At 43.0% G+C, this 12,976-nt stretch overlaps 3 protein-coding genes across 4 annotated transcripts; 1 reads left to right on the top strand and 2 right to left on the bottom strand.

Annotated features, from left to right (window-relative positions):
- The first annotated feature begins 225 nt into the window (after positions 1-225).
- On the top strand, positions 226-3,978 carry kmt5ab (lysine methyltransferase 5Ab). Its single transcript, XM_053870073.1, has 8 exons — positions 226-368; positions 477-574; positions 781-928; positions 1,016-1,199; positions 1,274-1,358; positions 1,447-1,506; positions 1,590-1,780; positions 2,333-3,978. The coding sequence occupies exons 1-8, from the start codon at positions 359-361 to the stop codon at positions 2,541-2,543; spliced, it is 987 nt and encodes a 328-aa protein (XP_053726048.1). The 5' UTR covers positions 226-358; the 3' UTR covers positions 2,544-3,978.
- On the bottom strand, positions 2,364-6,315 carry rilpl2 (Rab interacting lysosomal protein-like 2). Its single transcript, XM_053870079.1, has 4 exons — positions 5,878-6,315; positions 5,658-5,809; positions 4,927-5,049; positions 2,364-4,559 (listed from the first exon to the last, which is right to left on the bottom strand). Exons 1-4 carry the CDS (start codon positions 6,160-6,162, stop codon positions 4,538-4,540), a joined length of 582 nt encoding a protein of 193 aa, XP_053726054.1. The 5' UTR covers positions 6,163-6,315; the 3' UTR covers positions 2,364-4,537.
- A 510-nt stretch (positions 6,316-6,825) lies between these two features.
- Positions 6,826-12,248, bottom strand: LOC128762136 (RILP-like protein 1). 2 transcript variants are annotated; one of them, XM_053870070.1, is made up of 8 exons: positions 11,584-12,248; positions 10,788-10,938; positions 9,416-9,534; positions 9,069-9,338; positions 8,828-8,998; positions 8,082-8,245; positions 7,912-8,004; positions 6,826-7,532 (listed from the first exon to the last, which is right to left on the bottom strand). In XM_053870070.1, exons 1-8 carry the CDS (start codon positions 11,875-11,877, stop codon positions 7,439-7,441), a joined length of 1,356 nt encoding a protein of 451 aa, XP_053726045.1. In that variant the 5' UTR covers positions 11,878-12,248; the 3' UTR covers positions 6,826-7,438. The 2 variants fall into 2 exon arrangements, with proteins under 2 accessions (XP_053726045.1, XP_053726046.1); XM_053870071.1 differs by having other exon boundaries at positions 8,082-8,242.
- Positions 12,249-12,976: the final 728 nt, after the last annotated feature.

Below are 12,976 nucleotides of genomic sequence, written 5' to 3'. Positions count from 1 at the left end.
TTTGTCGCTGAGCTCATCTAAAGAATGCTGCTGAGTTAGTGGCACCGACGAATGACGGTGTGGACACGTCATTGACGCTCGACCCTCAGCGCTTCCTCGAGGACGTTTGCCGATTGGCCGCTCTTCACAGACTCAACCAATAGGAATGCAATTCTGAACAAAGCGGACCCGCCCACCATGCGCCAAGCAACCAACCAGGGGCGATAAATGTTTTTTAAACCACCACGCTTCCACCGCCGAGTTCAGCAGGAGACTTGTTTGTGTATTTGAAAGTACATCGACAAGATCACCATCACTACAACAAAAACAACCCGATTTTGTCTTCCACGGGACTTTGGCATGACTTTTAAGAGCTGAAATGGCAAAAGGTAAGACAGCATTGCTCACCGAAATCGCTGCGAGTGAAAGATCCTCGGTATATTTGTTCTAGAAAACCAACTTGTGTAACACATTGTTTCCTTCATGTGCGATTAAAGGGAAGAGAAATGTGCTGAGGATCAATAAAAAGCCTGATAATTCTGAAAACAAAGTAAGTGCCACGGATTCAAAGGAAAACAAACCAGCAACAAACAAGGTACAAGGTCACTTTTCTATCTTCATTTCAATATTCTTGTGATCTTTCTCCTCAGTCCCCATGTTAATGGACTGAATTTGAACTTTACATCCTGGAAGATCCCACTAACCAGTATTGTCAGGATTCAGTGCGTCAGCTAAGGCTGTCATGTTCAATGTCACAGTTCAGAATGTTGAGACGTTTTTTTTTTTCATGTTGTCAATCAGGACCGTCCCAGCAAAGTCCAGTCGGCGCTCCACAGTCTCCTAAGTCCACGGAAACCAAGAACCCCTCTCGGCGAGAATCCAACCATGCTCATCCCAGAGGGAAATGAATCGGGTGCTGCAAGTGCTGACGTGACCAAGTTGAAGAAAGGTGAATGTTGCGTCGAGTGGCAGACAACCACATACTTCTGCAGCGTCTCCATGAATGTGCTTGTCATTGCGGTGTGTTCACTATCAGACCCTGAGATCTCCAGTGATGATGGTAAATCTAAGGAGCAGAAGTCTGAACCCATCCATGGCACCAAAGACCCAGTCACTGAGACCAAGCAGGCGAACCAGTCAACCTCCACAGCAAATTCTACAGATGACGGTGTGGTTCCCAAAGCCAAGGCTCAAAAAGGTCGCAAGACTAGGACCAAAAAGTAAGTACACAAGCACATGCACTTCATCTGGAGTCACCAACGCGTAGTAATGGTGATCCTATTATCTTCACCAGGACGGAAAATAAAACTCCCAACAGGAAGGTGACGGACTTCTTCCCTATCAGGAGGAGCAACAGGAAAACAGAGGGAGAATTAAAAGTACGGGGACGACTTAGCTTTATCAGCTAACTATTTTAGCCTCCTCAAACTGCTTCTGAACACAAATTCCAACTAAAATCATTTGCAGGATCAAGAACATAAACACATCGACAAGCTCATCCTGAGTGGCACTGAAGACGGGATGGAGGTAAGACTCCATCATGTGCTTTACACTCGCTGGCAACCCTGGTGAAAGGAGTAATGAGCGCGTATTTGTATTGTCTCCAACAGATACGGCACATAGAGGGGAAAGGAAGAGGCGTGTTTGCCGTGAGCGGCTTCAGGAAGGGGGACTTTGTGGTGGAGTACCATGGAGACCTCCTGGGTCTTGGAGAAGCAAAGGCAAGAGAGGCTCGCTACGCTCAGGATCCTTCCACTGGCTGTTACATGTACTACTTCCAGTATCAAAGTAAAAGTTACTGGTAAGTCCACAGTTGTGGATGACAATGGATGTTCTGCTCTGTGGTTGACATGCACCTATTAAAAGCGCTGAAGTTGCCACGGGACTTGGACGTAGGTAGTACGAGGTGGTCCCTTACAGTCTTGTATAAACAAACCTATAACTCCTTAACTGAACCCTTCCCTCCAACAACACTCCACGTACAGGCCAGATTTAGAAGTGTTTCACACAACATGGAGCAACGGACGGTGGGTTTACTTAGTTAGTTTAGGTGAGAATAGAGGGGTGAATGAGCCAATCGCGTGCCTGCTAGGCATCGAAGGAGCCGTCTGCAGACACAGCTGTTTGGGCCTCATAATAACTGAGCTTTTCATGTACGGCAAGCAAATCGTCTGCTTCAACTCTTGAACATTGAGACTCGACTGTGGTGAGGAAAATGATGCAAAAAGCTTTATATCGCCACTAGTCCGGACACCAGTCAGTCATTGGGGCCCGTATAGACACAACCACACTCATATGTTCGAACACACGTGAACTTGTTTGAACTTGTCGATGACTTTCGATCTCATCGCAGCGTCGATGCTACCAAGGAAAGCGGGCGCCTGGGTCGCCTCATCAACCACAGCAAGGCTGGAAACCTTCAGACCAAGCTGCACCCCATCGACGGGACCCCGCATCTGATTCTGGTGGCAGCCAAAGACATCCAAGAGGGCGAAGAGCTCCTGTATGATTATGGCGATCGGAGCAAGGAGTCCATTTCGGCTCACCCCTGGCTCAAGAGTTGAACGTCCTCTCCTGCGTCCCGCTGCTTTGCTAGTGCTACAGACTATTCCCACAGACCTTTTACTTGTATAGACAGAGACCTTTCTTTTTTATTTTTTATTTTTTTACAGGGTTTGTGAAGCTGTTTTTTTAAACATGATTTTAATGGATTAGTTCCTGTATAATTATGCTGTCAACTTAAGGATGAGTTTATCCCACTGTGAAGATTGATTTGAGTGTCGCTTTTGTATATTATTGCTGCAAACCCTGGAATAAACCTTGGATGTTCCCTTCACAAGTAAGGTGACATCCCTGCTCTCACTGTAAATCAATGAGGCCTTCAGCAGAAGCGGGAGTCTCATCCATCCAGGTCTTCGCGATCACATGGTTTAAACATCGGCATGTCCAGTTGCCCGCTTAGAATTTGCTCGGTTTACATTATGAATTTATCAACATTTTTGATTCACTAAATGAGTTATTTAAAGTATTAAAAGTATAACAGAAAAATAATAAATGACATTCAGGAATGGATGTATTTCAGTTGTGCAGTTTAATAAACTAGTAACACCACTTTCACCGAGTGCTTTAAAAGCATACAGATCATTTTGTTCCCAAGACATTTTCTGAAGTTCACAGATGTTTCCATTAGTGACATCAAGGCCCAGTCAAACCAACAGAGCCAGTCACACTCGCACCAAATCCTTCATTCTGTTTCAGGGTGATGAGACACCACTGAGCTGCGAGTAACTCAACAGAAGGGCTACGATAAAGAAATGTTTTCAATGGAACATTCATATAGCTAATGTGCATCCAGCTCCATGTTTTTCCAGTCACAAATGTCAGTTCAATGGCCAACAAACAAAATCAATGAGATGACTTTACTTTTTTACTGTGAGTTTAAACGCCTACATTTGATCATTTCACATGTAATTATATGTAAAAAGCCATTATAAACTTAAGTCCATTTTCAATGCCCATTAATACAAACATTTTCAGTTGTATTAAACAAAATATTTCGATAATAAATTGGAATGCATGAGGAAAACACAAGCATGGATTAGTATTTGTACAGTCTTAAAAATATATATATATTGAAGTTTGCTATGTTTATTAGCAGTGTACATGTTGATATGATACAAATGGAATTAAAGTTTTATTTATGTTTGAGTTAGTCAGCAAATATATATGACCGCTGTCTTAAATGGTCTGGAAATAGATATATTATTATTATTATTATTATTATTATTATTATTGCCTGAGAAAAAAAAATCTGTTTTATTGATGCCAATGAGTTAGTCTTGGAAAAACACATGTTAAATTATGTTTGAAAGAAATTATGTTGCCGTAACAAGTGTGGGGCTGACTGGCGGCTGGTGATCTACCAAGCGCTCCCAGAGGTACTGGCTCAGGCTTGGGTTGGTTGCGACACACGGATATTCAATAAAGCTTTTCTCTCTCTGGTGGCAAATCACTTGAATGCACTTTAGGTTTGTGTCAAGACATGACTGCTCTACAAACGTTTTTAAACGCTGTTTTAAAAGTTGACTCGATGACGGTCACTTGGTCGTGTCAACAGTATCAGACAAGTCTGCTTGTTTATATTCGGTCTAGTTTAGATGGTACCGATTTTGTTTAAGCTAATGTGCACAGCTAAGGGCGGCGAACAGGCAAGGCAGTTGAGATCAAAGTATATTTTAAAAATTGTAAATACATTTAGTATTCTCACGCCCCTGCAGTCCAAAGGCAAATTTGATTTTTAAAAACAAAGGAGAGGGTTCGGGACTCGTCTGCTATAAACAGAACTTAAAATACAAACCTTTGTTCTCAGAGAATTCCTTGCAAAAATTGTTGCATAATACTTTCCAGTTAAGTCGCGATCCACAAATATAGAATTCTGCGACAGCAGCCGTGTCATTATAAAACATGCACGTAAAAAAAGAGTGCTTGTTGGATTCAAACAGTATAAAAGTGGCTTGTCTTCTATGTAGGTCACTTGCGGAGTTGAGATTTTCCTCCTTCATTTCCGTCGGAATGAAAACCTACAAACACAAATGGAGGGTTTCAGTGTCAAGAGTTCTCATGCTCACCTGATAGAGCAATGGTTGAGCCAACAAAATCATCTGCAAAAACCAGACATTCGTTTTGCTGCAACTGAGAACCAACCGTCTTGTGCTCCTCTCACTGTTCACACAAACAACATCCGAATCAGCAGGAATTGAAATGGTCACGAGAAAATCATAAGGGGACAGGAGACGGACTGTGAGAGCAAATTGAAACAATGCAGTGTCATGCGGCAGCTGCTCAAAATCCCTTCTTCTGGAGGTGACCAGCCAAAAAAGAGCTTCCTCCAGAAGCCTCCTTCTGTTGGCATGCTGTTTCAGCAAGATGGATCCAGCAGGAACTCACAGTTTTCCTATCGTTGTCTTCTCTTCTTTGGTGTCGTTGACTGAAGCTGCACTGTGGTCCGTGTTGGAAGGCGAGTCCAGGTCCACTTCTACCATGGCAGGTTCAGCCTGCGGCAGGATCCCACTGAGGAAGAGGGTGAGACATAGAGCTGCATCAAACTCATTCTCACCCTGCTGCCTCAGTTACAAGGCCAAACCTCCCAAATATAAACCAGAAACAGGAGTTCTGAATATCATTGAAGTGCAAGCATAAATAAGTTTTACACTTTTATAAAAGGCAGTAAGGAATGACTCTCAAGACATATAAACCAAACCATGAATCTGCAGGTGCTCATCCACAACAAGCTGTTGAGTTCACTTGACAATGAATTAATAATAAATACATGAACAAGTCAAACATTTGCTCATTTTTCACAAGTGTTATCTGATTTTTAAGTTAATTTAACATGTGCAGAGGATGTTTATCAGGGGTATTCTATATAGCCACATAAAAAAGTGACAAATGAAAGTGAAACTAAATATTGTTTCATGCTTCATATTTTATAGCAGTTAGCCCAGTGTGTCACCAAAACATTTTGTGTCATCACTGGATCATACAGTAGGCTATATTTTTCACATTTTATAAACCCAATAAATCATGTAAATAATCGTTTTATGTCAGACAGAAGGCTGAGTAAACAGTAATAAACCCACAGGTCCCGCGATAGAAGCGACCTCTGGAAGGGTCCTGACCTCTTGTAGAGCTGCAGCTCTTCCTGGACCAGCATGAGTTGAGCCTTCAGCTGGTTCCGCTCCTGCAGAACCTCCTTCAGCTCCTGCATCGTAAACCGCGGTCGGTTCGGGTCCGTCAGGTCCACGACTAGCTGGTTCGGTCCCATCGCTTGCTTTAAACAGAGTGAAACGCGTTTCAAACGGGCCTCTCACCGACGGCCCCAGATGACGGCAGCCTTACCGCGCCGGGAGCCTCCTGCACCACTCGGTCCAGTTCGCTTTTCAAGTTATCGCGTTCCATTTTCAGCTCCTCCAGCGACAAGTTGTACTTGTTCACCAGCGTCTCGAACATTTCCAAAACTCGGACGATCCTGAACTGCAGATCCGACACCTCGTCCCCGGTGCGGCTGATCTTTAACAAGTCTCTGCCGATCACGTAGGAAATGTCGTAAACGTCCTCCACCGTCAGCTCGAACGCTTCTTTCTCAAACGCCAACGCCGGAGACGATTCTTCTCCGAACTCCATCTTTAAAAAACCGTGCCGTCGACAGTGATTGATTGGCGTTTGTTTTGGTTACGGTCGCTGGAGAAGCAGTGCGGAGCTTAACTTCCAGAAGAGCGGCACTTCCCCCATCACTCCCCGGCCAATGGCGTCCGGCGGCGGCCTGGAGAGGAGGGAGAAGTAGCCTGGCTACAGGTGAGACAAAGATGAGCAGGGAGTCAAGAGGACTCCCCTCCGACAGCGATGTGTGAAACGTGGCCGCCGACAACAACTACAGCAAAACGATTTAAGAGATACAAAGAGGTATATATCTTGGTTCACCTCTATGTCAGGTGACAAACACGTGATTTTCTCAATAGAAATATGAGAACGTATTGGAATTGATCAAAAGTCGTCCCTTCTTTCCTGTGTTTGAAACTGAACTTGTGATTTACCTTGCGTGTATACAAGTTATTGATAACAAGAAATGTGTGCATACTGTGAATATAATTCAAGTTAATCATTCAAAGAAATGTGATATTCCTTGCCGTCTTCTTTTTTTCTTTTATTTTTTTTCTGTTTACTTTCTCTTCAATATTATTGTCTTAAGTTAACGTCGTATTTGTACTGGCCTACAGTATATTCTCTATATGTTTATAAAAATATTGTTATTTAAGGTTTGACGATGCCAACCTTGTTCTGTTTGTATCATGTTCAATCCCTCGTTTTGTAAATGAAACACTGTTAATAAAAAATAACTTATTGGAATTGATAAAATAACGACCTAATTGAAATAGCATGAATTTAATCTTGCAAAATTCAGACAATAATCCCCTTTAATGAAAATATACTTAGATATTAATTAGAGTTAAAATCACTGAGCTGGTTTTATAGAGCAAGTCATTAAATTCCCTCAGGAATGTTGACCAGACACTGTATAATAAAAAATAAACTTTAATGAAGAATCGGAACAAATAAATAACGACCCAAAACAATGGCACCCCACGACCTGCCACCTTCTCAGTTCATGCTACGGTTCATAATACTGCATTTCTGCTTGAAAAATGGCAATTTCCCTTCTAAAAGCACAATTACTAGATTGACCTGAAAGTAACTACATTCATATTTGAGACACAAAAACAGTTTAAATCTGCCCAGAACTGACTGATCAGTTTAAACTGTCAAGCAGGTGCTGACTGTTGTGAAAACCGAGTCGAGCAGGTCATCACACCAGGGTGGCACCACCTGACCACACATTTTCTCTTTGGAAGAGCAGACAGGCAGCTCTGAATGATCTTCACCACTTCCAGATAAAAGCCGCTCACACCAGTGATATCAGTCTCCTGATGGGCAGCAGTGTGGGATCGTCGGCCAGCAGCCCAGCGGCTACCATTGGCATGATGGCAGTGAAGATCCTGGAAGAGGAAAAAACATGGAGAATATGAGGACAGAAGAGGGAAAATAGAAAAGATATGCTGAAAAAAAACTTCTTAATTGCAGTTGTTGATGTACAAGTACCTGACTAAATCAAGTATCTCCATTCATGAGTAATAAAAGAACTGCCAAAATCATTTGAAAACCAAATGTGACTGTACTTGTCATGTATGTGGGAGTTTCTTTGTGGATCATAGAGACCACAGATGGAATGAAACAGAAAACCTCCCACCTGCTTTATTAGCAGCTCAGGCTACTTCTCCAGGTTTGGGCATTGTGAGTCTACCAAGTTCAATTTTTGTGTTGTGCAACAGACTGGCCGGTCTGACCCGCTCATAACAAAGGCCCCGCATCACTCACAGACGTTTGATTCCTGACTCCGTCGGCTCCGAAGGTGCTGGAGAAGGTGACGGAGCAACGCCAGTCAAGTTGAAATCCTCCTCACACTCTTCGCTGCAAGACAGGAAATGACTCTTCTCCTTTACCTTCGACTAGTTCAGTGAGACGTGAGGACCTGAAACGCTGCGCACCTTTTGTAGTAGGTCAGCTCTTCCTGCAGCAGAAACAGTTGTGACTTGAGTTCGTTCCTCTCCTGCAGAACGTCCCGCAGCTCCTGCAGGGTGAAGCGCGGCGAGTCGGACTCCTGCTCCAGACTGTCTGCCTCCTCATCGGACTCCAGATCAGTTGACACCTGCTGACACAGCACACAGTCGTTCACTTGTCAAACGCAATCTTCCTAAATTCATTTCCAAAAACAAAATGCTGCAGTTCGGAATAAAATAAAAAAGTAAAGCAATAGGTTTATTTCAACATTATTTTCCCTACAAAAAAAACACTCAAAGATTCTAAGCCAATGTCACAGACATTTTTTAAATCACTAAACATAAACACAAACTGACTCTTTCACCTTCCTTTTTCGCTTTAAATTCAAAATGTTTTGTAAGACAATAATGATCATGCAAGATAGCAAGGTCGTGGTTCGGTTGGTTACAGGTGTGTCTTGGAATGTGTGTGAGCACAGTGGCCAAGAGGGCGGTGCCTGTTGTTTGTTGGCAAACATGAACATATAAAGACCATGTTGAAACAGGGATATGGAGCTGATCTCAACAATTAGTTCTCAACAACAGCAGGATATTATGGGACTTGCAGTATTAGTGCTTGGAATGCTTTCCACTGGCAGGCTCTTCAAGCTAAACATTGCACAACCTGACTGGATGAGTTCGGCACACGCATGTCGAGGTTGACTTGAGTCTGTACCGCAGTTATCTCTGCTTACCAACAAAGACATGGTGTTCCCATCTTCCTCCTCTGCATCATCTATACGAGTGGAGGTGAAGGATGGACTTCCGTCACCCTCGAAACACTTGGCCATAAAGCCAGGGTCTCCTCCGCACTCCTCCCACACGGACTCTTGCTTGTTGGCTCCGCTCATGGCTTTGGTCTTCAACTAAAAGACAGGCAACCTTAAAGTTTTAAACCAATATTTTCACATTTGTCAGTACCACTTCATTCTTCACCTTCATCTTTGGAGTTCTGGACGACGAATTCCCGGCTCTGGACGTCTCTTCGATCTCACTCACTTCTCTTTCCATCTCCAGCTCTTGGAGCTCCTCCCTCAGCCTCACTACCTGCTGCTGCAGGGCTGCCACCTCCTGCTGCCGTGCCTGAGCTTCCGCTTCCATCTCTGCCCGCTGCTGGATCAGCACCTTGCCCTGCACCTCCATCGCTCCGATCCGATGGCGGAGATCCTGATTGATCCTTGTCAGACGACTCTGCTGCATTTGGAGCTGCAAACACCAGACGACACGGTGACCCAACTCAATAAGCAGATAGAGATAGATAGATAGAGTGTCACTGTACTCACAGCCTCAACGTCCTTGTTTCTCTGCGACAGCTCGCGGTCTTTAGCCCGAATTTCATCTCTCTGCTTGTCCACCAAGTCCTTCAGCCGCTTCATCACCTGCTTCTCTTTCTCGGACATTCCTGGCGGCACAATTGTAAAATGCTGGTGAACAGAGGTCAGAATTTTTGAATCTATAACTTAACAGAGTCGACTGTAACACAGGAGGGCGGGATGTCACGTTGTTTCTGATGGAAAGCTACAGCAAAATATATATATATTATATTATTATTATTATATTATATTATAAATAAATACCCTCAAATAGTTAGCACATATAAATGTGCCTTACATGTCTCCAATCTCATTCAGCTGGATCATATTTCACTATAGTTGTATGATGCATTATTTACAGACGTCATTTAAAGTTACATGACAATGCTGAGCATTTAGATTAGATTATATTACATTAGATGGCCCTTGTTAGTCCCACTGTGGGGAAATTCATATTCATATCTACCCACCAAGGGCCAGAAAGACAATGAAATATGGGCCCTTTCTATTTGCCAAAAAAACTTGACAATAGCTCAAGTAGACAAAACAAATCTATGGACTGTGATGATCTGAAATATTGGTTCAAGGGCAAAACATCAGTTTAAACTTCCATTTACTGTTAAAGTTAACATTATTATTGTAAATATATCATGTATTGTCAGAGGAACCGAGTCAGTGTGGCAGCATTGGGCTCACGCTGGGGCTATTTTTTTGATACGCTACAAAACTAGCTTTCAAGCTTGTGTTCTTTTGTGTTGCTATGCTATCTTGAACTGATGTTTACTTTAGATCATTCCTTTGAAGTGTATTTAATATTAGGGGCTTGAGAAAATATCAATATGCTCAAATCAAACGACATTTGATTGTGTGATATTGTCTTGATGTTTTAAGTTGTCTATATTGAGAGTTAATGCATAGATACTTGAATATGCTGCTGCATTTGTGACATGTTTAATACGTCACAAAACGTTTTCTTTTATGATCCTTTTGTTCTTTTGTTTTTTCAGAGAGTGAGTCACTCCTCTGTTGGTGTACGAAATGTAACTGAGAGTCAACTTGGACTGACGACATGACAATACACTCATTTTCATACACATATATATATATATTATCTGACTATCCCCTTTAAGATGACGATTCTGAACTTTCTGTATCGCAATATATCGCATCACCACTCCTGTATTGGGATAGGTATCGAATCACAAGATACCAGCCGATACAGAGCCCCAACTAATACGTGGAAAAATAACCTACATTTGGCAACAGCTATTTGGTAAACACACAGCTATTTTTCATTTACAATAACAAAGTACTGAATAAGAAGCGATGGATGTGACAGCACCTTGTTGTCTCTGAAGGTCTTCTTCAGTGATGGGAGCCTGGCTGAGAGAGAGACTCACTAGGAGCTTCTTTTTGTCGGCCTGCAGCTGAGAGATCTGCGAGAGTAAATCCTGGACTTCACCTCTCCACACATCCTCCACCTGCTCCAGCTCCTACACACCAGGAACAAAAAGACATGCTTGCAGGGGAATTGCAGAGGAATGGGCACAATGAAATCGAAAGATTTGTCGGCGACACATGTCTGAAAACAAACATCATGCTGCGTTGATCCATCAATACCACTGACATTTTGAGAGAGAGATATGACCTGATCCCAACTGCAGTATTGAAATCAAACGATCTCCCTCCCACACTTATGAATTACCATTCCTTCACTTGCACTGACTTGTCAGAGTCAAGAAATCATTTACAATATTCCACAGCCACTTGTTACATTTTAAGTTGTGGTTTTGTGCTAAACAAAGCTAAATCTACCATCCCATTTTTAAAGCTATTCTTGTCTTTATGTCTTTTACATTTATTTGTATCAGCTCCTCAGACGATTCCAAACAAGATTTTTTTCCGCATGCAATTGTTTTCTACTGATAGGTTTGTTCTAAACCTTTCTCAAAAATAGATGACCAATCTCCAGTTTATTTACATGTTTCAATACGAAGCAAAGCGATTTTACTCTCATATAAATTAGTTGGTGACATTATTTGCGCTCACTGATAATATATTCATTTACAAAAAGAAAGATAAATGGCAGAAGTTTCTAGTGAAACGCTCCGCAGTGTTACTGTCCCCCCCACACAGACCTCCTGGTGCTTCTTCTCCTGCTCCTGTCTGTCGCTCCTCTCCCGCTGCAGCTGCTCCAGCTCGCTCCGCAGCCGCTCGGCGTCCTTCCCGGCGGCCGCCCGGCTCACCACGACTTCCAGCAGCTCCAGAACTCGCACAACTTTCGGGATGACGCCGGTCAACACGTCGCAGCCGAACCTATCGATGGTCCTCTCGAACTCCTGCCCGAAAACGGCCGCGATGTCGTAAACGTCCACGACCGACAGCTCGGCAGCGGGAATGTCCAGCGGCGACGCCGCCGACACCACGTCCATGTCAAGACTTTAACAGTCGCAAAGCTCTCGGAACATCGACCGAACCTCCGGGAACTACTGTTTTCTCACATCTTCAGTAGAAACCAGCTGGGTAACGGAGCACAAACGTGCGGGAACTTGTTTACATGGACACTTTTAACTTGACAGGCAAGCGTTGAACGTGCCCCCCTGCTGATGCGTTCACTGACGATAGGAAATCTGGCTTCTTGTGTAACATAAACCACCCATTTAACGATACCTCGCGGACAGATTGGAAAATAACCACAGTTAATTAACTGTATAATTTATGCAACTTTCCACAGTCAAGAAAATATGAAGTTGCTCCTAAACGCATCTGCATTATGTTACAGTGATGTGTTAATTGCATTTGAATGATATTGAATTGATAGTCCACTGTTCTTAAGTATATTTCTAATTACCGATTATAGTTTTGGGTTTTCATCTTTTTCCAATGATCGATCCAGTAATTCACCGCGATTCTCCATTCCTCCAATGCAGCATCATTCAGCGAATCCTCTGAATCGATACACCACCTGGCCAGAGGGGGCGCTGTGCGTGTGAGTCGCGTTGAATGTAAGGAAGCCGCACGCGACCAGAAAATAAAGCAAAACGAAGGCTCGCTGTGAGAATCTGGAAGACTTTCCTTCATGAAAATCGTTTGTAAAAGTGTATATTTCAATCAATGAAACTCATTGATTACATTAACAGTTACTGACGTGGCACCCACGCAGGCTGGAAGCAGTTGTGGATGTTTAACTCATCTCAATTTGATCTGAGGGAGGAGCTGAGAGAGGAACAATTATCATTTCTGCCCCCTTTCAATGCACACTATTGTCCTTTCCCACACACACTGTCAGCGCTAGTTGTTTCTAAATCCATCCATTTGATTTCCAGAGTCCCAGAAGTAAAAAAGTAGATGGGTAAGAAGTGCTGATCACTTTTAAGAATATGAGTGGATCATTCATGTTTTTGACGGTGACATTGACCACTATTGGGTGATTTCAGAAATATCGTGTAACTGTCATTGCTCCCCACTGTTGCTCATACTCACTGCTCACCTCCATCTTGGAACTGAACTTTCAGTTTCTCCAGGAAGAAA

Source organism: Synchiropus splendidus, chromosome 7 (genome assembly GCF_027744825.2).
Source record: "Synchiropus splendidus isolate RoL2022-P1 chromosome 7, RoL_Sspl_1.0, whole genome shotgun sequence".
NCBI lineage: Eukaryota > Metazoa > Chordata > Actinopteri > Syngnathiformes > Callionymidae > Synchiropus > Synchiropus splendidus.
The sequence above is the reverse complement of the archived record's forward strand: the minus strand, read 5'-3'. Positions and strand labels throughout refer to the sequence as shown.